Below are 24262 nucleotides of genomic sequence, written 5' to 3'. Positions count from 1 at the left end.
GCATTCTGTTTGCTTTCTTCGCCGCCGCCGCACATTGTACCGACGGTTTCAGGGTCCTATCTATCAGTACACCGAGGTCCTTTTCCTGTTCGGTCTTTCCTAGAGTTACACCTGACATACTATACTTGTGATCTTTATTTTTTCTGCCTAAATGCATCACTTTGCATTTTTCCACATTAAAATTCATCTGTCATTTATCTGCCCATTTCTCCAATTGATTCAAGTCGCTCTGGAGTTCCTCACTATCCTTGTGCGATCTGATTACCCGGCATAGTTTTGTGTCGTCTGCAAACTTGATGATTTCACTGGATGTTCCTTCTTCCAGGTCATTTATGAAAATATTAAATAAGATGGGTCCAAGTACCGAGTCCTGGGTACACCGCTTGTCACTTTTTCCCATTCTGAGAACTTCCCATTTATGCTCACTCTCTGTTTTCTGTTCTCTAGCCATTTGCCTATCCTTCTTAGTATATATCCCTCTATTCCATGGCCTTGTAATTTCCTGAGAAGTCTTATATGTGGAAAAAGATCTTCCTCTCCATTTCACTTTCAATTTGAGACTTGACTATAGGTCCTCTCCATTAGAGAACTTTTTCAGACCATGGCATCATATACTGCCAAAACTCCCTCTTTTCCCCCAAGTCTCTTCCTTAAAATAAATTATTTTTCCTGGTGACTGCAGGGCTGGGGAATGGCAAAATACATTACATTACATTACATTAGGGATTTCTATTCCGCCTTTACCTTGCGGTTCAAGGCGGATTACAAAAGGTTAATTTAAAAGAACAGAGTTACAGTGATTAGCTAGAGAGGTAAGTTGTAGATCTTATAAACATTTAACGGGTTGTTGAGGGTGAGGTGGTTTGTAAAAGAATTAGTAGGTGGTCATAGTGGAGGTTCTTTTGTTATTATTAGTGCAGTAATGGGTAGATCAAATTTCAGTTTTAGAGTTACTAAGGGGTCGTGATGTTATTGCTGCTTCAGGAATTTCTTGAAAAGTATGGTTTTTATTTCTTTTCTGAACGTCCTATAGTCTGGGGTGGTCATCATAAGGTTGGAGATCTGGTTGTCCAGCCTTGCGGCTTGAGTGGCTAGGAGGCCGTCGTGTAGTTTTGTTCTTTTTACTTCCTTGATTGGGGGGGGTATGAATGGGGAGTGCGTTTTTCTGTGTCTGGTAGTGGGTGCTTGGATGAGGCGATTGTTCAAGTATGATGGGCTGTCTCCGTGTAGGGTTTTAAATAATATGCAGTAGAATTTGAATTGGATTCTTTCTTGGATTGGAAGCCAATGTGAGTTGATGAAGGCTTCAGTGATGTGGTCATGTTTTTTCAATGAGTAGATGAGTCTCAAAGCTGTATTTTGGATTGTTTGGAGTTGTCTAATCGTTGTTGCAGGGCAAGGAAGGAAGAGGATGTTGCAGTAGTCCAGTATTCCTAGTATTAGGGATTGTACTATAAGTTGGAATTGTGTTCTTTCAAAGAATTTTCGGACTTGTCTCAGATTTCTCATGATTGCGAATGATTTCTGAATTGTTTTATTTATTTGCGGTTGCATTGTGCAGCATCTGTCTATGGTCATGCCAAGTAGTTTTATGGTGGTTTGGATGGGATATTTGATTGCGTTTATATCTAAGTTGGTTGTGGTTTGGACCTTGTCATTTTCGAGAAGGATGAATTTGGTTTTGTCTTGGTTGAGTTTAAGTTTGTGATTTTTCATCCAGGTTGTGACTGTTTCAAGTGTTTGGTGAAGTTTGTCTGTCATGGTAGGTTTAGAATGATCGTATGGGATGAGGATGGTGATGTCATCAGCATAACTATAGGTGGTTATGCCCAGATTGTCCAGATGCGTTCCTAGAGAAGCAGTGTAGAGATTGAAGAGGGTAGGTGATAGTGGAGATCCTTGTGGTACGCCGCAGGGGTTTGACCAGGATTCTGACTTTTCTTTGTTTGATTTTACACTGTAGGTTCTGAGTTTTAGGAATCCTTCAAACCAAGAGTATACTTTATCTGAGATGCCTATTGCGTCTAAGATCTGTAGAAGGATGTTGTGATCCACTAAGTCGAATGCCGCAGTTAGGTCCAGTTGTATGAGAAGCATTTTTTTTCCTGTACTAAGGTGTTGTCTGACGGTATCCATAAGGGAGCCTAGTAGTGTCTCTGTACTGAAGTTTGTTCTGAAGCCTGATTGCATGGGGTGGAGTAGGTTGTGGTCGTCTATGTAATTGGTGAGGAGTTTGGCTACTAGGCCTTCTATAATTTTGACATATAGCGGAATTGAGGCTATAGGTCTAAAGTTAGATGGGTGGTTTTGTGGTGCTTTGGGGTCTTTTTGGATTGGGGTGATGACGATTTCGCTGAGGTCAGCAGGGAATGTGCCTTCTGTGAGCGTGAATTGAATCCATTGTAGAATTATGGTGCGGAATTTTACACTAGAGGTGGTAAGGAGATATGAGGGGCAATGGTTGAGGTCACAAGAGGCATGACTGTATTTTTTGTAGAATTTGTTGAGTTCTGACCATTGTATGTTGGGGAATTGAGTCCAAATTCTGTCTGCTGCAGTTGCCTCTTTTCCTGAAGGGTGGATTGTGATTGTGTTTTGATGGGATGGGTTAAGGATGAGAGTGGCTCTGGTGTTGGTGATTTTGTTCTTGAAGTGTTCTGCTAAGAGGGTGGGTGATGGTGGAGGGGTGTTCGTGGTGGTTGTGTATGGTTTGGTGTCTGTTAATTCTTTTAGGATTTGGAATATTTTTTTGGAATCTTGGGTTTCCGTGCCTATGAGATTAGTATAGTAGCTTTTCCTCTTGTCCCTTAGTAGATTTTTGTATTGTTTGTTGATTTTTTTCCAGTCGGTTTTTGTTTGATCTTGGTTCTTTTTTCTCCATTTTCTTTCTAATCTTCTACACTGTCTTTTGAGTTGGAGCAATTCATTATCAAACCATTGGTCTGATTTCCTGCTGGTTCTGGTTTTGGTTTGTAGGGGGGCCAGATCATCAAGGATGTTGGTGGACACATTTTTCCAGTGGGAGATGAAATTTTTTGGGTCGCAGTCTTGGATAGTTTTGTCTACCTTTGACCAAAAAATGGTTGGATCGATATGTTTGCGTGTGGTATATGTGGTTTTTTTTGATTGAGGTGTGTGTTTGATCTTGGTCCAGTTGATGTTGAAGTTGTATGTGTAGTGGTCTGACCATAGGGATGGGGACCATGTTCCGTTAGGAGTTTGGATTGCTGGATTGGATGTTTGGTGAGTCATGAATGCAGCAATGTCCAGTTGATGACCTTTTTCATGTGTGGTTTGTGGGTTTAGGATCTGGAAGGATAAGGCATTGAGGAAGGATAGACAGTTATTTGCTGGTGTGGAAGTTGTGTCTTCTAGGTGTAGGTTTAGGTCTCCTAGGATGAGGTTATATTCTGCTGTTAATGAGTTTTGGTAGATGAAGTTTTCAAATTCAGGTCTCACTGTGGTCCAGTTTCCTGGTGTTATGTAGTAGAGCAAGCAGTTAAGTGAGTTTTTTAGAGTTGGGTTTGTGAGATGACACGCTAGGAAATCCATTTGCGGAGTGGATGTTTTTTCAAGTATGTTTAGAGTTAGGGAGTTCTTGATTATTATTGCTAGTCCTCCTCCTCTTTTTTTTTCTCTGCAGGTTACTGTTATTTTGTATCCCGGCGGGCATACTTCTTTTATTCTAGGGTCTGTGTCTGAGGTTAACCAGGTTTCTGTGAGGAATAGGCAGTCAAGTTTTTCTGTTTTTATCCAATTTTTTATGTTTTCTGTTTTGGGTCCTAGTGCTCTGATGTTAACATAGGCACATGTAAGGGAGGTCGTGTCAGTCTGGGGAATGTTAGTTGTTTCCGGGTATATGAGTGTTGTGGGAGATGGATGAGATTTTGTTTTCGGAAGTGTTGATCTTCTTCTCCAGGTAACAGTGATGGAGTGTTGAGTGCTGGCGTGGTGGTTCGAGTTTCTTGATGTGAGTATTCTTCTGTTGGGAAGTTGGAAGTTGGTTGTACTGGAGGATGTGGTTGTGGTGGGTAAGTTGTTTGCTGCTGCTTTCCAACTAGAAATAGCCCAAATAGCACAGAAATCTTTACTAAACTTAATGTTTAAACCTTTGTTTCTATAGTTTGTCTTATAGTCTCTCTCTGCTTATTCTCTTATGCTTCCTCTCTGCCTTTGCTTCCTCTCTGCCTTTATATACTTCATCTTGTATGATTTCTTTTCCAGTTTTCTTCTCATTTGTTGCATTTCTCTCTACCATATATGTTTATCTTTCCATAGCATGTCTCTCTTTCCATAGCATGTCTCTCTACCTTCATCTCACGTCATTCTAGTGTTACTGCCTCTCACCTTCATGTCTCTTCCCTCTATCATGTTGTCTTCTTACCTCCTCTGTCCCCCTTTTCTCAATCCTATACAGATATATTCCATCTCTTCATCTTGTGTCCCTTTTTGTGGTGTTGCTTCTGTTTTCCAAAATCATGTCTCCTCCTTCCAGGTCCCTTCCTGAACCAAAGCCCTTGTTCCCTCTTTGCTCCCTTCACCTTCACAGTTTGTTTCTTCTCCACCCACAGAGCTCCACTCCCAGTTACATCACTCAGCCTCTCTTCCTATATTCAGTAAACTCTTGTAATACAGCACCCATGGGGATTGGTAGATGCTGGATAACTGTAGTTTCCAGTGCAATAAGTGTATCATTCTGGACAAGCGGGTTATCTCCCCATAGTTGCGAGCCATATGCAGAAGGAATCCACTCCAATCGGGACGAATGCTTGATTCAAGCAGTCTTTTCAGGAGAGCTCCTGGGTTACGGCTCGGGTTGTTGAGTTCCTACAGTCGCTGGAATGGGTGATCAACCTGTCCAAGAGCTGGTTGGCTTCATCTCAGTGCTTGGAGTACCTTGGGGTTCTTTTCGACACCAGCTTGGGGAAGGTGTTCCTGGCGGAGGCCCAAGTGATCAAGTTGCAGTCACAGATTTGTCTTCTAATGGCTTCCTGATGTCCTTGGGCTCAGGGTTTTCTCCGGGTCTTGGGGTCGATGGTGGCTTCCCTGGACATTGTTCGGTGAGCCCGAGCTCACATGCACCCACATCAGCATGCTCTGCTTCAGCGGTGGTCACCTCAGGTGTACGATCTGGACTCGCCTGTTCCTCTTCGGGGGTTAGTTTGTTGCAGTCTCCGTTGGTAGCTACAGTCTTCCAATCTGGTGCAGGGCGTAAGTCTGGATCAGCCCCAGTGGACAGTTCTTCTCACGGACGCTAGTCCCTTGGTTGGGGAGCTCAGTGTCTCAGTTGCTCATCTCAGGGCAGTTGGTCTCCAGAGAAGGCGTCTTGGTTGAGCAGTGTTCTGGAGACCAGAGCCATCCGGCTGGCGTTGCTAGCGTTCCAGACCTTGTTGACGGGCAAGTCTATTCAGGTTCTTTCGAACAATGCCACAATGGTTGCTGTTGTCAGTTGTCAGGAAAGAACCAGTAGTTGTCTGGTGGTGCAGGAAGCAGCTCTGCTCATGACCTGGGCAGAGTCTCATCTTCTGGACATCTCGGCTTCCCACATAGCAGGAGTGGAGAATGTCCAGGCAGATTTCCTCAGTCGTCACGTGTTGGATCCCGGAGAGTGGTGTCTCAGTCCCACGGCTTTTGAGTTGATAGTGCAGACTTGGTGTCAGCCACTCATGGACTTGATGGCCACGAGTGTCAACGCTAAAGTGCCCCACTTCTTCAGTCGCAGAGATGGTGAGGCCAAGGGGCTGGATGCTCTTAGGTACAGCCTTGGCCGACGGCGGGCCTCCTGTATATGTTACCTTCGTGGCTGATGGTGGGCACATCACATTACTCGGCACCCCTGCCATGTGATCCTGGTGGCCCCGGCATCCGTGGTAGGTGGATCTGGTTCATCATCTTGTGACAGATCCTTTTCTGCTGTCCCTCTCGCCCGACCTTCTGACTCAGGGTCCCATTCCAATGTTCATTCCAGGTCCCATTTGTCTTTCAGCTTGGTTCTTGAGTGGGAACGCCTAGGTAAGAAAGGTTATTCAGATAAAGTGATCTCCACTCTCTTGGAGTCTCTTAGACTTTCCACTTCCAGGGTTTATGTATGTGTGTGGCGTATATTTGAGAAGTGGTGTGCTGCACGTGGAGTGGTTTCCTTTCACTTCTCTTTGCCTAATATCTTGGAGTTTTTGCAGGATGGCTTGGACAGGGGCCTGGCTTGATCTTCTCTCCAGGTTCAGCTTGCAGCCTTGTCTTCTTTTCGCGGGTTGCTTGCCATCTCTGTTGGACGTGGTTCACTTTTTAAGGGCAGATAAATTTCATTCGGCCTCTGGTGCGGCCTTCGGTTCCGTCTTGGGATCTTAATCTGGTCCTGTCTGTTCTTGTGCGCCCTCCTTTTAAGCCCTTAGGTTCCTGTTCGTTGAAGAACTTTACTCATAAAGCGGTCTTTTTGGTGGTTATTACTTCTGCGAGATGCATTTCTGAGCTGCAGGTTTTCTCTTGTAGGCCTCCCTTCCTGAAGTTTTCTAGGAAGCGTGTTGTGTTGCAGCCTGCTCCTTCTTTTCTGCCAAAGGTGATTTTGTCTTTTCATGTCAATCAGTTCATAGTCCTTCTGGTTTTGGGAAGTTGGGAGGGCTCTTTGGAGCAGAGTAAGTTGCACAAGTTGGATTTCTGTCGGGTCCTTCGTGGATTTTCAGAAGTAGGATAATCTCTTTATCCTTTTAGCGGGTCCTCATAATGGGGACAGCATTTCCAAGGCTACCATTGTGTGCTGGATTAAGGAGACTATCGCTTCTGTGTAAATTCTTCAGAAGTCTATTCCGGAATTTCTCAAGGCTCATTCCACTCGGGGGTCAGGCAGCTTCTTAGGCTGAGTCTTCTCTTGTGCCTCCAATTGATATCTCTAAAGCTGTGGTTTGGTCTTCTCTGCATTCCTTTGTTTGCCATTACCGTGTGGACATTCAGGCGTGTTGGGACGCAGTATTTGTTGAGCATGTTCTGGTGTTGGCCCTTCAGGGTTCTCACCCGTGATGATACTGCTTTGGTACGTCCCATCAGTGAAGACTGTACTGGTGTGAAGAAGTGACAAAGGAGAAATTAGGTTCTTACCTGCTAATTTTCTTTCTTTTAGACTCTCCAGACCAGTACAGCACCCCACTCTGTCTGGTTTTTGTTCTTGTGGGTTTTTTGCGTGAAGATTTTACTGTTTCTGTGGGTTCTAGTATTTTTCTAGGGCCGGGGAGATCAAAGAACAGTGGCTGTGGCTCAGCTGGCGAGCTGTGGGGACATTTTCTATGCACTTTCCAACAGCCTTCATGTATATTAGTTGTTACTCCTGTTCAGAGTGTTGTTCCTGTTTATAATTAGTTTTTCTTAGTTCTACTGGGCTATTTGGCAGACGTTTGGTCTCAGTCTCCATATGCTGGTCATAGTGAGGTATTACCCATCAGTGAAGGCTGGAGAGTATAAAAGAAAGTTTCTTATCTGCTAATTTTCTAATTTCTCCTTCTATGCCACTTATCCTTAAACTCTTCATATTGCTTAAAAATGTGGGGCTATTTTAGAATCCTTAGTACCCATGGGATGTATTCTACTTTACAATATTCAACTAAAATTGAGCTATTCGGCTTCATATTCACCAAACCCTTCATCTGTTTAAGAATTCTTACCCAGATGTCTGGATTCATACCTTCTGTATTTAAAGAATCAAATTAAGAGGGAAAAGTCAATAAATTTGTTGCTAAATCGCTGGAAAAACTGTTTTCCATATATTAGTGGCAATCTTGTAAATTATAGTGTTACACTAATTTCTTTAAAGATGGTGTATGGAATCGTTTGCATCTATTTAAGATAAGTTATTGTATTTCTTTGCTGCATGGAAGATAATTTATTCAGAATATGAGAGAAAGGATCCACCTTTAAAAGTATTTTAAAGAAACACTAGAGCAAGCTTGGTCCCTTTTTAAAGACACAGTCACCAAGGCATAAAATCTATATATACCGTGTATCAACAAAGGATCCAAGAGGAAAAAGAACAAAGAACTGGCGTGGCTCACTGTAGAGGTGAAGGAAGCGATCAGAGACATGAAAACTTCGTTTAAGGAATGGAAAAGGTCAAAAACGGATGAAAACTGGAATAAGCACAAACAACATCAATGCAGGAGTCATTTGGGGCCAAAAGAGACTACGAGGAAAAAATAGACAAGGAGACGAAAAACTTCAAGCCATTCTTTTGATATATTAAGGGGAAACGACCCGCGAAGGAAACGGTGGGGCCGTTGGATGACCGTGGAATAAAGGGAGTGCTAAAGGAAGACAAAGAAATCGCCGATAAACTGAACACATTTTTTGCATCTGTATTTACTGAAGAGGATATACACAGCATACCAGAACCCATCAGGCTATATGCTGGAAATGAAGAAGGGAAACTGACAGGGTTGACGGTCAGTCTAGAAAAGGTATGCAAGCAGATTGATAGGCTTAAGAGCGATAAATCCCCAGGACCAGATGGCATCCATCCGAGGGTCATCAAGGAACTGAAAGGGACTATAGATGAACTGCTTCAGCTAATAGTCAATCTGTCGATCAAATCGGGAAAGATTCTGGAAGACTGGAAAGTGGCAAACGTTATGCCGATCTTCAAAAAAGGTTTGAGGGGATATCCGGTTAACTACAGATTGGTGAGTCTGACTTCGGTACCAGGAAAGATGGTAGAAGCGCTGATAAAGGACCACATCATTGATCATCTTGACAGACACGATCTGATGAGGACCAGCCAGCACAGTTTCAGTAAAGGCAGATTTTGTCTGACGAACTTGCTGCACTTCTTCGAGGGAGTAAACAGGTGGATAGACAAGGGCGACCCGGTCGATATTGTATATCTGGATTTTAAGAAGGCGTTCGACAAAGTTCCACATGAACGACTACTTTGGAAAATTGCATACCATGGAATCGAGGGTGAAATACTCACGTGGATTAAAAACTGGCTGGCGCATAGGAAACAGAGAGTGGGGGTAAATGGACAATACTCGGACTGGAAGAGCTTCACCATTGGGGTGTCGCAGGGCTTGGTGCTTGGACCCATGTTCTTCAACATCTTTATAAATGATCTGGACATTGGTACGATGAGTGAGGTGATTAAATTTGTGGACGATACGAAGTTATACAGAGTAGTGAAGACACACGGGGATTGCGATGATCTGCAATGTGATATAATCAAGCTCGAGAAATGGGCATCGACATGGCAAATGAGGTTCAACATGAATAAGTGCAAAGTGAGGAACAAAAATCTCATGCACGAATACAGGATGTACGGGGCGGTACTCGGAGAGACCTCCCAGGAAAGGGACTTGGGAGTTCTGATCGACAGGTCCACGAAGCCATTTGCACAATGTGTTGCGGCGGCGAAAAGGGCGAACAGAATGCTAGGAATGATCAAGAAGGGGATTACGAACAGATCAGAGAAGGTTATCATGCCGCTGTACCGGGCCATGGTGCGGCCCTCACGAGGAGTACTGCGTCCAGCACTGGTCGCCGTACATGAAGAAGGACACGGTACTACTCGAAAGGGTCCAGAGAAGAGTGACTGAAATGGTTAAGGGGATGGAGGAGTTGTCGTTCAGTGAGAGATTGGAGAAGCTGGGCCTATTCTCCCTTGAAAAGAGGAGACTGCAAGGGGACATGATCGAAACATTCAAAATACTGAAGGGAATAGACTTAGTAGAGAAATACAGACTGTTTACTCCCTCCAAGGTAGGAAGAACAAGAGGACACTCTCTAAAGTTGAAAGGGGATAAATTCCGTACAAACGTATGGAAATTCTTCTTCACCCAGAGAGTGGTAGAAAACTGGAACACTCTTCCAGAGTCTATTATAAGGGAAAACACCCTCCAGGGTTTCAAGACAAAGTTGGACAAGTTCATGCTAAACTGGTGAGACTGGACTCTTTGGAGCACTGGTCTTGACCTAGGGGCCGCCTCGTGAGCGGACTGCTGGGCAGGTTGGACCACTTGTGAAAGAAACAATAAAGAATAGAAGTAATAATTATAGAGTGTTAAAAAAGGTGGGAGAGGTTTTGAGAAATTGATATATATATGTCCAAGCTATTTTCTTGAGATTTTCCCAGGATAAGCAGGCAGCATATTCTCGCATATGGGTGACGTCATCCACGGAGACCTGATGCGGACAGCCTCACACGGCGGCCCTCTGGTCAAAGAACATAACCCCTGCTTCCTAGTAGATTCTGGAACAAAGTCTGAGTGCTCTTTATTCTGTCTCCTGGCTGGTCTCTCTCTGCTCTTCCTTAAGCTGTGCCTTTGGGAAACAGCTAGTTATGCACTAAGGACTGAAAATTCTATAGGAACTGAAACACTCCTTAGAATCCCTATGGATAGAAATCCCATGTGTAAAGGGACAAAGGATAGTGATAGAAGTGTATTACCATCTACCTACCAGGATGAACAGACAGATGCTGAAATGTTATCAGAAATTAGGGAGGCTAACAAACTGGGTCACTCAATAATAAAGGGTGATTTCAACTATCCTGTTATTGACTAGGTAAATGTAACATTAGAGCATACTAGGGAGGTAAAATTCCTTGTTGAAATCAAGGATTGCTTTATGGAGCAGCTGGTTCAGGAACTAATAAGAGGTGAAGCAATTCTAGACCTAGTTCTTAGTGGAGTGCATGAATTGGTGTGGGAGGTAATGGTGCTGAGGTCGTTTGATAATAGTGATCATAACATGATCAGATTTGATATATTCCTTTGAATAAGTTCACACAGAAAATCCAATACAACAGCTTTTAACTTTAAAAAATGAGACTAAAATAACATGAGGAGAATGGTAAAAATGAAACAGAGGAGCAGCTGAAAAGGTCAAACATTTACTTCAGGCATGGATGTTATTCAAAATTACCATCCTGGAAGCCCAGACTAGATACATTCCGTGTATTAAAAAAGAAGGAAGGCAGCCGGCGTGGTTAACGAGTGAGGTGAAGGAAGCTATTAAAGCTAAAAGAAAATCCTTCAGAAAGTGGAAGATGGATCCGACTGAAAATAATTGTTAGTAGCCTAAGGAATGGCAAGTCAAATGCAAAGTGCTAATGAGGAAGGCAGAGAGTGACCTTGAAAAGAAGATTGCGCTGGAAGCGAAAACAAATAGTAAAAACTTTTATAGGCATATTAAAAGCAAGAAGCCAGGAAGAGAATCAGTTAGACCGCTAGACAACCAAGGGATAAAAGGGGCTCTCAGGGAAGGCACGACCATAGCGGAGAGATTAAATGGATTTTTTGCTTTGGTCTTCATCGAGGAAGATGTGGGGGAGTTAGCGCCAGAAATGATATTCCAGTGCAGTAGGTGTGTCACTCTGGAGAAGCAGATTATCTCCCCATGCTCGCAAACTATGTGCAGAAGTAATCCACTCTGGAGTTTTTCTGTGATTCTCCTACTTCACTGGGAGCTCTACTGCCACCTGCAGTTTTTCCCTTCTGCACATAAATTGGAAGGAGTGTTTTTGTTCTGCTCTCTGGACTGAGAAAAAGTGGTCAGGTTTTGAAATCTTTGGATGTCCGAGACTCTTACTATGGTATCTGGAGATAATGAATTAATTTCGATTGTCGTATCATCTGTTTGTATTAGCTGGGGCAGCCTGTAAAGGTCAACTAACCTTGAAAGCAATTATTTCCAGAAGGATCTATATGGCCATTTCTTCAGGCTATATTGGAAGTTGAAAATATCCGCCTATATCTGTAAAGGGCACTCAATGAGGAGCATTGCTTCCTCATGGGCGGAATCTTTGGCGGTGTCCCCAGAAGAAATCTGTACGGCCGCCAGTTGGTCTTCTCTACATACGTTCATGAAGTTTTACAGAGTAGACATGGCAGCCAAACGGGATTCTGCATTTTACAGAGTAGACATGGCAGCTCCACATTTTACAGAGTAGACATGGCAGCCAAACGGGACTCCACATTTGGATCTTCAATTCTGATGGCAGGCTCTTCTGTCTCAATCTAAACTCAGGGGACTGCTTTGATACATCCCATAGGTTCAGGAATAGAGTGACTGTCAGTGCAGTTATATAAAAGATACCAATTATATCTAGAATTGCATAATATTTAGGTGCACCCATTTAGGCCAAGGGAAACCAGACACAAATATCTGTGCCCAAGTTATGGGCAGATGGGGGCATATACAGTGCATGTAACTTTTAGGAGCCCTCCCCCACCCCATGCTCCACCCTGGCCACTCTCCCTTTTGAGATTTACACATTATTTATTTTTAGTATTTATATACCACTTAGGCTATAAGTGGTTTACATTCAGGTACTTAAGCATTTTTCCCTATCTATTCCAGTGGGTAATGTGGAGATTGGGTTACTTGCCCAAGGTCACAGGCAGCAATGGGGGATTTGAACTCACAACCTCAGGCTGTAGCTCTAACCACTGCGCTACACACATGCTCCCCCCCAAAAAATAAAGGCATACCACTTAATAGAATGCACCTACAAAGTTTTTTGTATAATTTCTAATTAGTGTCAATTAGTATCAATTAGGTACTTCTAATTAGCTCCAATTGGCTTAAGTTGCATGCCTTTAATTTTTTGTGCACTTTTGCTCTTCTGAGTTCAGCCTACTGTTCTTCCTGTTCTAACCTGTACTGTTCTGTTTTACCAAAGTCAGCATGTCTGAAATTGATAATTTGAAGTTTGGTGTGTCAGGATTCCTAATTGACCTAATTTTCTTTCCTTCCCCTAGGTACCGGCGAATTGACTTCCTTTATTTGAACGCTGGGATAATGCCTAATCCGTGCATCAACTTAAAAGTATTTTTTTCTGGCCTCTTCTCCAGGTATTGATATTGATTCAGAAATATATTTTATTTATTTAGTTTGATTTTTTATCTGTCTGGTCTTAGTGTGTATTCTCCTAAATCAGCATATCTTAAAGAGACCTCCCTCTCTAAAATAAATCATATGTAGATTGTCTACACATTGTCCAAGGTTGAAAGGTATCATTGTCCAAGGTTGAAAGGTATCCTTTGAGGGCTGGCTATGGGTATGGATAAAGGACTCATGAGGGCGGAAACGAAAAGCTCATTGGAGTCACTATGAGTATGTTTTCTGTATGTTCAGCAATATTTTCCTTCCGCTGGTTTGTTGAAACTAAAGTTGTACTTTGTTAGGATGCAGCATGTCTGATGAGTCTAGAAGAGATTTTAGGCTTAGACCAAGACTAGATATTATCTTTCTTATAGTCAAGTTCATTATGTCTTAATTTTTCTCTCCTAACTTTTTTAATTTCTTTCCTGAAGAATAAAGGGGGGATAGGACTTGACATACCGCTTTTTCGGTGTGGTTTACATAATCAAAGCAATTTACAAGGGGCAGTGAAGTGCTAACGACTTACCCAGAATCAGAAGAAGCTGCAGTGGAAATCAAACCTCAGAGTGCTGAGGCAGCTGCTCTGATCACTAGGCCACTCTTTCTCTCCACATCTGTGTATCTGACTTCATCTAATAACAGTATTACAATTCTTATCTTCACTGTTTAGTACTTCCATTTTTTTTGTCATGATTAATTTTTGAATGCGGTGAGGGTTGATGAGCCTTTTTGTCAAGGTGAGGCAGTATTGGAAAATCTGGTGCTTCTTTGTTCTGGATATTTTTTCTTTTTATAAATTATTTCAGAGAAATCCATCAAATTTTACTAGAGAGGAAAATCTAATTTTGACAAAAAAATTGAGAGCTGGAGGCTCTGTCCCTTAGAAGACATCCTGTACTTCAATACATAACCAATGGACCAGAAAGCTCATCTGCATATTACTCCCAGCAGATCTAGTGGAAAATTCTAGAGGACACAGTGAGCCAGTTAAGCTTCAGCTTATACAACTGTGCAGGCTTCCAGCAGCAGAGGGCCAGAAGCTGTATATAGGGAATCTTTTCAAAACATGAGACACAGTACTACTCAAAAGGGTCCAGAGAAGAGCGACTAAAATGGTTAACGGGCTGGAGGAGTTGCCGTACAGTGAGAGATTAGAGAAACTGGGCCTCTTCTCCCTTGAAAAGAGGAGACTGAGAGGAGACATGATCAAAACTTTCAAGATAATGAAGTAGGTAAAGACAGGTTGTTCACCCTCTCCAAGGTAGAGAGAACGAGAGGGCACTCTAAAGTTAAAAGGGGATAGATTCCGTACAAACGTAAGGAAGTTCTTATTCACCCAGAGAATGGTAGAAAACTAGAACGTTCTTCCTGAGGCTGTTATAGGGAAAAACACCCTCCAGGGATTCAGGACAAAGTTAGACAAGTTCCTGCTGAACCAGAATGTACACAGATAAGGCTAGTCTCAGTTAGGGCACTGGTCTTTGACCTAAGGGCCGCTGCGTGAGCGGACTGCTGGACACGATGGACCACTGGTCTGACCCAGCAGTGGCAATTCTTATGTTGTTACAGTATAACTGTAGCCCTGTTGAAAATTCTTGATAGCACTACTAGAGTGCTGTACAGAAACATCAAGGCCAGACTGAAGTTTACAAGAGAGAACGTAGACAAACACCAGGACTTCTGGAATAGTGTTCTATGGACAGATGAATCTAAAATAGAATTTTGGGCACATGTTTGGCATATACCAAATACAGCATTCCAGGCAAAGAACCTCATTCCGACTGTGAAGCATAGAGGTGGAAGTGTCATGGTTTGGGGATGCTTTTCTGTAGCAGGACCTGGCCAGCTTACCATCATAGAACCCACCATGAATTCTTTCGTATATCAGAGGGTGCTTGAGGAACATGTGAGACCATCTAAGAAAATTAAAGCTGAAGAGGAACTGGACCCTGCAACACGACAATGACTCAAAACACACCAGTAAATCCACCAAGGACTAACTGAAAACTAAGAAATGGAGAGTCCTGGTGTGGCTGAGTCAAAGCCCTGATCTTAATCCCATTAAGATGCTGTGAGGTGTGCTATACATGCAAGAAACCCCTCAAACATCTCAGCTGAAAGAATTCTGCATTGAGGAGTGGGCCAAACTTTCCTCAGACCGATGTCGGACTGGTAGATGGCTATAAGAAGCGTCTCACTGCAGTTATTTTAGCCATAGGGGGTAATACTAGCTATTGGGGTATCCTAATTTATTCCTCAGTTAAAATACACATTTTTATTGATATCTTTTGTTTCATGAATAAATGAAGGAAAATTTTTGTTGTTTACTTGCAATTACATCACTTTCTTTTCCAGAGATAAATAAAAAAAGATTTGACATTGATATGTGAACATTTCTTAAGACAGAACTGAATATTTCATGGGGTGTCCTAATTTTTTCACATGATTGTATCAGTGTTCTCCCCAGAAATCTTTTCCAGCCGGGTGCCATGAAAAAGTAGCCAGGTGGGGCAGGACAGGGAAATTTGATGGTGGGGAAAATTAAATGTGTACTATTTTTATTAGTTAATTATTATTTCTTTCCAGTGATCAATATGACTTCCTTTTTAAGGTTTGACACTTGTGCCAGAATATTTTTACTAAATTTAAGAAGTATCTAATTCTAGAAGTGAATAATTCGATATGTGCCCTTTTTCAAATGGTATAGAGGTTTAAAAAAGGAAAATGCATTAATGAAGTCATTAGGTTCAGTCTAGCCATTTATTTCTGCATGAATTTAAACAACTAAAAAAAAAGATAAATATAGCTCATCCAGTTATACAAGAAATGGCTCTATAGCACCTCTAATAATGTTTTGATCACTTCCTGAAGTCTCACTGAGGATATGAAATAGATGCGATCCCCACTTCCAGACCTCTTCCACATAATTTATGGAGAGGTGTTACTGAGCCTTGAAAGGAGACCTGTGTGATTACACTACAGCAAAACAAAAAAGTAGCAGATAAAGATCAAAGTGAGAGCTAGAGCAAAACAGTTTAGGTAAAGATGCAGGTAATAATTAGCAATGTATTAAAAATATTTTATTTGTATTTGCTTATAATGTTGCTTATAATGTTGCTTGATGTTAATACAACTTTAATTTAATTCTTTATTGTGTGTGTGTGTGGGGGGGGGGGGTAACAACACCTACATCAACAGTAAAGTTAGAATAGGGTCATTAAATCCAGTGGTGTACCTAGTATATATGACAGCCAGTGCTGATCATTTTTTAAAAAAAACCCTCCTCTATATAAAAAAGATATTTTTAGAAATACACACAGAACACAGATACACCCTCGCCCAATATGGAATAATCACAAACTAAAAATAGAAATATGTAGACAAAAGTTAAACTGAACCAAGAAACCAGACTCTGCATACAGTGCAACACCACAAAAACAGTGACACGTCCCCTAATACTGCAAAATATAAAGACAGTAGATGTAAATTTGAAAAAACTGCTACATAACAATCACCACTTTACAAATTAACAAATAGAAATAAAGCAAATAATGAGAAATAAGAAAATACCATTTTATTGGACTAATCCATTTTTCAATTAGCTTTCAGAAGCCAAATCTTTCTTCAAGACAATACAGTATACTGCTGTTATAGTAGCCTGTCCTGACCTGAGGAAAGGGGTTTAGTCCCAAAAAATTGCCTTATTTCCATTTCCTATTTATAAACTTTAATCAATACAGTTACAATACTACTTGATTCTACATAAAGCAACAACAAAAAAATTTCTACTTTTTGTCGTTTCTGCTTTAATCATCTTCTCTTCGCTCTCTTCTATTCAGCATTTGTTCTCGCTCCCTTCCATGCAACATCTATTCTCTCTTTGCCCCTTCCACCCAGCCTCTGCCCTCTCTCTCTCTACCCCTTCCATCTACTGTCCACTCTCTCTCTGCCCCTTGCATCCACTATCCACCCTCTCTGACCTTTCCATCTAGTGTCCGCCCTCTCTCTGTTCCATATTTCATCTTCCCTCTTTCTATGGTATATCCTGTGCCCTTTCTTTCCTTTGTACATGATTCATTTCAGCTTCACCCCCTCTCCATTTTTTTGTCTCCACCCCCTCCCTTATGCTCTGGCATCTCTCTCTTCTCCTTTCCTTTCTTCCTTCCCACTCCACCCCATGGTCTGGCATCTCTATTTCCTTCCCTTTTCTCCCCCCATGCCCTGGCATATCTCTCCTATCTCCCGCATTAGCCTTGCAAAACTGATGTGGCCTATACAATTTTAAAAAATCATCCTCTCCCTCTCTTACCTCCCTCGCTGCTCTTTAAATCGCGGCAGTGCAGGGCAGGAGAGATCTTTTCGATCTCCAGTCCAGCCCCACGCTGCTTCCTGTGTGCCTTTGCTGTGCTTTTGCCATCAGTTCTCGTGGGACTCACAAGTTCCGTGAGAATTGATAGCAAAGGCACTCAGGAAGCAGTGCGGGACCGAGCTGGAGATCGAAAAGATCTCTCCTGCCCTGCACCGCCACGATTTCAGAAGCAGTGAGTACAATGAGGGAGGGAAGGGAGGGGATGATTTTTAAAAATTGCCCCAGTTTTAAATGGGGTGGCTTATTTACCAGTTTTAAAACATGTATAGGCATTTTTGCGGTCTATACTGCGGGGAAATATGGTAATCAAAGGTTTTACTAGACATCCTGGACGGAACTTAAACGTTGTGAGTTAGACGATATAAAAACAGGTATAAGTGCCCAAAGGTATCTAAAGTGACCAGATAACCACTGCAGAGACAAAGTAAAGACCCACACACACTCCTCCAGTGTTCACTGACCCTGTCACACACATATAAAGATCAGAATAAGAACATCAATACCTAGTATAGGAAAGCTTAGTAGAGCTGCACAGTGGTGTCTTAAATAGCCTGGGGGTGGGCTAGTGAACCATAGAGAGAAGGACCCAGACCCATAAGCCACTCTAACCACTACATTTATGTTGGAACATGTGCGCCCACCAAAATCCCCAGAACCTTACTCTTCTGTCATATAGGTGCCACCTGTAGCCATAAGGGCTATCGGGGCTGTAGACAGGTGGGTATAGTGGGTTTTGGGGGATCACCATAACCTATAAGGGAGTTCTAGTGAGATGTTTGTGTGGTATCCTTTTTGTGAAGTTCTCAGCAGTGCCATGTAAGATGCCCCACTGCTCTGTTATCATGTCTGGGTGGCCAGTTCAATACAAGATTGGCCCCTCCCATTCCCAAATGGTCTTGATCTAGTCGTTTGGGAAATGGATGAAATTTTGGTTGAAAATGTGGTATAAAAAGACATACTGGTGGTCTGAACGAACAATAGCCTGGACGTCCAGATAAACGATTTATGAAAAAACAAAAATATATATTTTAGACGTATTTCTTGAGAATGGACATTTTCCCACTGCTCAAGTTTCAAGTTTATTCATATATTTGATTAAACGCTTATCCTAGGATACTAAGCGTTGTACAATAATAATAAAAACTTTTATAGACAAACAAATAAGTCAGACAGTTTTCATACTTAACTATTAAGACCTTAGTGGTACAGTGGAAGGGGAGGGGGGAGAACTACAATATTTATCGAGAAAAGATACATAAAAGGAAAGTACATTAGGGTAGGGAAAAGTTAACAAATTTGCTGGACTAAATCAAATAGTCAATTATAGGTATCTTTAAAAATAAAACATTTTAGATTGCTTTTAAACTTCTGTATATTTTGTTCGGATCTTATATATATAGGAAGAGAATTCCAAATCATAGGAGCAGTTACCGAAAAGATTGTGGTACGGCGAGTACTTATCCTTAGAAATGGGACACTAAGGGGTAAATTCTCTTTTACTGCGTTTAACTTAGGCGTGCTTTGGACGTCCGATGTAAGTGAATAATTACGGAGTTAAGGGTCTTAATTAATGTTAATTGGGAAATAAACGACACATAGACGTCCCTAAGAGGTAGTTGACGGACTGACGTCTACAGAAAGCATAGTTCCGTCTCCAGCTCTGGACGTGGGCATTCCGTGGGCGTTCCATGGGCGTGCCAAATGGGGACGCTAGATAGGCGCTACCTGAGCGAACGCCTGCGTCTAAATATCGTGTATTATGTAGACGTAAGAAACCCTGGTCTAACTTGGATTTCAATGCCGTTTCAACTTTCGTAATTGCGGCTCTTTGTTAGACGCGAGGCAGACGTTCGCTGTGTTTTTTCATCAATAATTCCAATAGTGAGTTTGAATAGGTAATTTTCATCTTTTCTCTGTCCTAATAAATATAATGTCAATGGAACACATTATATTGCATGGATAACAAACCACATTTCTGCCCGAACAATAATATAATTTACACATGGCTTTTACAACCCCCTTTTTTTTCTCAACAAACAGCACTGCAATCAGCTCTCTTTTGAAAGCAAAGAAAAAACAGCACACATTATCTGCACTTAAAAAGAGAATAAACAGATACACACCTTAACATTCAGCTTCCCTCATTGCAAAATGGAGGTCTTCAGTTGCACAAAACTGACCTCATTGTGACCTCATCAATCTGCACCTTCAAAGTAGTATGCCACAATTAAAAGATGTGCTGGTTGTAGAACTCACAACCTCTGGATGTTAGGAGCACAGGCTGGCTCCTAACACATAGAGCTACAGCTGCTTCTACTTAGGTCCATCTCACCACCCTTTCATATCATACTTGACTGAGCTGTCTATGCTCATTAGCTATCATATCAGGATGAACTCAAATAAGTTTAAGCAAAGGAATGCCTAAAGATTTGGAAGGTTTTCAAGTAGAAAACAAATATCAAATATGTATTAAAGAATTGCAGCACAAATGACGCTGATCGGTAAGGGCAAAAAACACCACTTTTCCGGGTATGATGCCTAAACGGAACAGATTACTTACAGTCATATATCCATTAGTACAGTGCTTAGAATGAAGATTAGCGTGTGAGAAAAATGGAGCTCCACCTCACATGCATTCAAGCACACTTGGGAATATGGGTTTAGGGCTCAGTGAAAGCAGCGCTTTTAACCATTGAGCTACCACTCTTTTGTCTCAGCCTGCTATGACATTATAACTAAACTCCTTTTCCCTTAGCACTTCACTAAGATATGATATGACAAGGGAGCCAGAGACATTGGAGCAAAAGTTGCTGTAGGTCAGTGAGGAAAGGCACTCTCTACCAATCTTCCAGGCTTTGAGGGTTCAAATCCCAGCCTATATTTTACTTGTGGCATATCTACCTTCCAGGTGCACTTTGATGATGCTTTCCACTTCTTATAGGAGTTGAATATAACATTACTGTACAACTTTGCTGTGTAGCAGAAAAATAAACTTTTCCCCCTTCCATGCTAAGAATTTGAGTTCAACTCATCTTATATTTCTCTCCTTTTAAACATGGCATACTTTGTTAGTTTTTATCATGGTAAAGTATACATTTCTGAAATGGTGAAGAAACAATAATATACAACTGCAGTGTTTTGTCTCCTAGCAGAATTAACGACCTATAAGAAGCGGTATAAGCAAATCCAAACTGCTATAAGCACAAGAAAGCATTTCTAGGTCAACACGGTAATGCTCCTGTTCTGAGCTCTGACCTCTGAAACTCCCCAGTTTGACTCCCACCTTTGCTCATTTTAATAAGGTCCTAGTTTTTCCCTATTAGCTCTTATAACAGGGTCTACATGGTGGACTTTTTGTAAGGTGCACATTTCTCTTTCCAGGCAAACCTATTTTCAACTTACCATGGCTCGGACATCCTAAGCAGTGATGAGAGCACATTAACCAGGCAATCCACAAATGTCATCTTGCTGTCAGAGGAAAGGTTTCCTCTCATCACTGCTTAGGATGTCCGAGCCATGGTAAGTTGAAAATAGGTTTGCCTGGAAAGTGAAATGTGCACCTTACAAATGGCAAAGTCCACCATGTAGACCCAGTTATAAGAGCTAATAGGAAAAAACTAGGACCTTATTAAAATGAGCAAAGGTGGGAGTCGAACCGGGGAGTTTCAGAGGTCAGAGCTCAGAACAGGAGCATTACCGTGTTGACCTAGAAATGCTTTCTTGTGCTTATAGCAGTTTGGATTTGCTTATACCGCTTCTTATAGGTCGTTAATTCTGCTAGGAGACAAAACACTGCAGTTGTATATTATTGTTTCTTCACCATTTCAGAAATGTATACTTTACCATGATAAAAACTAACAAAGTATGCCATGTTTAAAAGGAGAAATATAAGATGAGTTGAACTCAAATTCTTAGCATGGAAGGGGGAAAAGTTTATTTTTCTGCTACACAGCAAAGTTGTACAGTAATGTTATATTCAACTCCTATAAGAAGTGGAAAGCATCATCAAAGTGCACCTGGAAGGTAGATATGCCACAAGTAAAATACAGGCTGGGATTTGAACCCTCAAAGCCCGGAAGATTGGTAGAGAGTGCCTTTCCTCACTGACCTACAGCAACTTTTGCTCCAATGTCTCTGGCTCCCTTGTCATATCATATCTTAGTGAAGTGCTAAGGGAAAAGGAGTTTAGCTATAATGTCATAGTAGGCTGAGACAAAAGAGTGGTAGCTCAATGGTTAAAAGCGCTGCTTTCACTGAGCCCCAAACCCATATTCCCAAGTGTGCTTGAATGCATGTGAGGTGGAGCTCCATTTTTCTCACACGCTAATCTTCATTCTGAGCACTGTACTAATGGATATATGACTGTAAGTAATCTGTTCCGTTTAGGCGTCATACCCGGAAAAGTGGTGTTTTTTGCCCTTACCGATCAGCGTCATTTGTGCTGCAATTCTTTAATACATATTTGATATTTGTTTTCTACTTGAAAACCTTCCAAATCTTTAGGCATTCCTTTGCTTAAACTTATTTGAGTTCATCCTGATATGATAGCTAATGAGCATAGACAGCTCAGTCAAGTATGATATGAAAGGGTGGTGAGATGGACCTAAGTAGAAGCAGCTGTAGCTCTATGTGTTAGGAGCCAGCCTGTGCTCCTAACATCCAGAGGTTGTGAGTTCTACAACCAGCACATCTTTTAATTGTGGCATACTACTTTGAAGGTGCAGGTTGATGAGGTCACAATGAGGTCAGTTTTGTGCAACTGAAGACCTCCATTTTGCAATGAGGGAAGCTTGAATCTTAAGGTGTGTATCTGTTTATTCTCTTTTTAAGTGCTGATAATGTGTGCTGTTTTTTCTTTGCTTTCAAAAGAGAGCTGATTGCAGTGCTGTTTGTTGAGAAGAAAAAGGGGGTTGTAAAAGCCATGTGTAAATTATATTACTATTTGGGCAGAAATGTGGTTTGTTATCCACATTTTTCTAATGTCCAACCCAGACCATGCTCACACGCTAATCTTCATTCTAAGCACCTTCACTTTTGTTTCCTTGCATCCTAACAGTTCTCAGAAGTGGTGGAATTTGCTGTTTCTCCTCAGCATTCTGCAGCCACAGGTGCATGAGATACTTTCATTTGCTCCTAACTGCAAGCCATTCTAGTAGGAATGTGTTTCTTTTGATGCAATATAGGCATTGGCCAACAGCTATGAGTTAAATCAAACTTCAGAGGGCTTGGATAGGTGTTGAAGAATGATCCAGTTAGGGGGGGATGTTTTTGGTGGGGGGGGAGGGTGTTAAGCATGAGAGAGAACAGGTTGCATTAAATATTAGACAATGGGCTGCACATAATAAAAGCTGAAGCAAAATATTGATATGTAAAGGCAAGGCTAAAGAGTTACCAGGTGTCCTGGCTGAGAAATGAATATAAACTATTTGCTAACCTTACTCAGGACTTGAACCCCCTGATGTATGGAAGATGAAAAGCAATGCCTTAAGGCATAGAGCTATAGAGGTAACTTTGTTTAGAACATAGAGCTTCGTATCAAAGCTTAGAGATGTGAAGGAAATGACTACAACGTCACTACAGCTGTATATGGCAAAACGACATCCAATACACATCCAATTAGATTTGAATCCTAACGGTTCCTATGACGTCAGCCACTAATTAGGCGTGCTTAGTATATAGAAAGCTTTGGCACAGCCATTTTTCCTATGTAAGACCCCCTCATGTGAGTTGGTGTTTGTGGTGTTCCGTTTCCTCAATGATGAAACTTTGTGCTATGACTTGGCTGTTCTCCTTTATACTCCCTTCTGCCTTTGACACTCCTCCCCACTCCCATTATCTGTATTTCTTTAGTTTATGGATTTTTCTGGGTGTTGGCGTGAGGGATTGTTGAGGACTTAGGTTTTGTGTTAAGTGTGGAGGGGAATCAATTGTTAGGGAAAAGAAGGGGCCAGGCCAGGTTACACACAGATGCTCTCACCCACCACTCTCCCTGCTGTCATAATGTCATGGTCTGCCCCACCTCCATTTTCCATATCTGCAACTCTCCATGCAAGAAATTCGATTTCCGTTTTGGAGCCATGTTGTAAGGAAGACATCTTTTCAGGCTACTTGTAGAACACGTTCAAACACCCCCCCCCCCCCATAGAACACCCAATGAGTTGTGATGGGCGTGGTTAGGAAGCGGGCCAAGGAACCGCACCCGAACAGCGCCCAATAGGCATAGAGAAAGTTTTCCCGCCATGCTGACGTCAGACGCTACATAGGCGTGCATGGGTATAAGAAGGTCCAGGTGAGCAGTGTTTCCTTTCTATTCTGTCCTATTGCTTATGCAGATGTTTGAGACTTTACTCTGTCTTAGTCTTTTACATTTTTTTTCCTATCTCTGCCTCCCATTTCTCTCTATTCCACAGAGCCATTAACAAGCTACATGTCATTCTAATATGTTGTTTTATCTTTTCTAGAAGCAGCTCAGATAGTAAGTCCAGGTGAGAATGATATTTTGTAAGCTACTTAGGTGTCCTTATGATAGAACTAAAGAAACCAACCAGCAAGAACTGACTTCTCTTTATGGGCTTTCATTGTGTGCTATTGTTTATAATAGTTATTTTATTTCTGATATCTCCTACTCTCCATTCCACAGGGCTGACAAAAATGACTGATAAGACTGATAAAGATCATGCTGGTAGATATTTTGCTGGTAGAAAAATGGATATGTAAGTAAAATGGATGTGTTCATACATCTGAGAGGGTTTACTCATAGAGTTAAAGTTAATTCTTTGTAGAATCAAATTACAGGCAAGTTAAAATCAGGTGAGGAATGGTTCTGTGTACTAACTCATTGATAAGAATAGGTCGGGTGTGTTGGGGGGGGGGGGAAACACTGCTATTCAGTGGACATCCAATCAGTGTACATGGTTCAGGTGGAAAACTCCTAATGAGTGCCTAATGGCTGCCATTTTTAATAAGGAGTCTAAAGCTATGTTATCACCTCTGTTACTTCTAGGTGTGTGTTCTGCCACAACTTCAGTGTTT

At 41.7% G+C, this 24262-nt stretch overlaps 1 protein-coding gene across 6 annotated transcripts in view; it reads left to right on the top strand.

The window, feature by feature from the left end:
* HSD17B7 (hydroxysteroid 17-beta dehydrogenase 7) overlaps positions 1-24262 on the top strand; it is a 228951-nt gene that overhangs the window by 22436 nt on the left and 182253 nt on the right. For all 6 annotated transcript variants that reach the window (XM_033961532.1, XM_033961535.1, XM_033961533.1 and 3 more), the window contains exon 3: positions 12738-12830. In XM_033961532.1, coding sequence (XP_033817423.1) covers positions 12738-12830 — 93 coding nt within the window. The remainder of the gene's footprint in view (positions 1-12737; positions 12831-24262) is intronic.

The sequence above is a fragment of the Geotrypetes seraphini genome, chromosome 10, assembly GCF_902459505.1.
Source record: "Geotrypetes seraphini chromosome 10, aGeoSer1.1, whole genome shotgun sequence".
NCBI classification, from domain to species: Eukaryota; Metazoa; Chordata; class Amphibia; order Gymnophiona; family Dermophiidae; genus Geotrypetes; species Geotrypetes seraphini.
The sequence above is the reverse complement of the archived record's forward strand: the minus strand, read 5'-3'. Positions and strand labels throughout refer to the sequence as shown.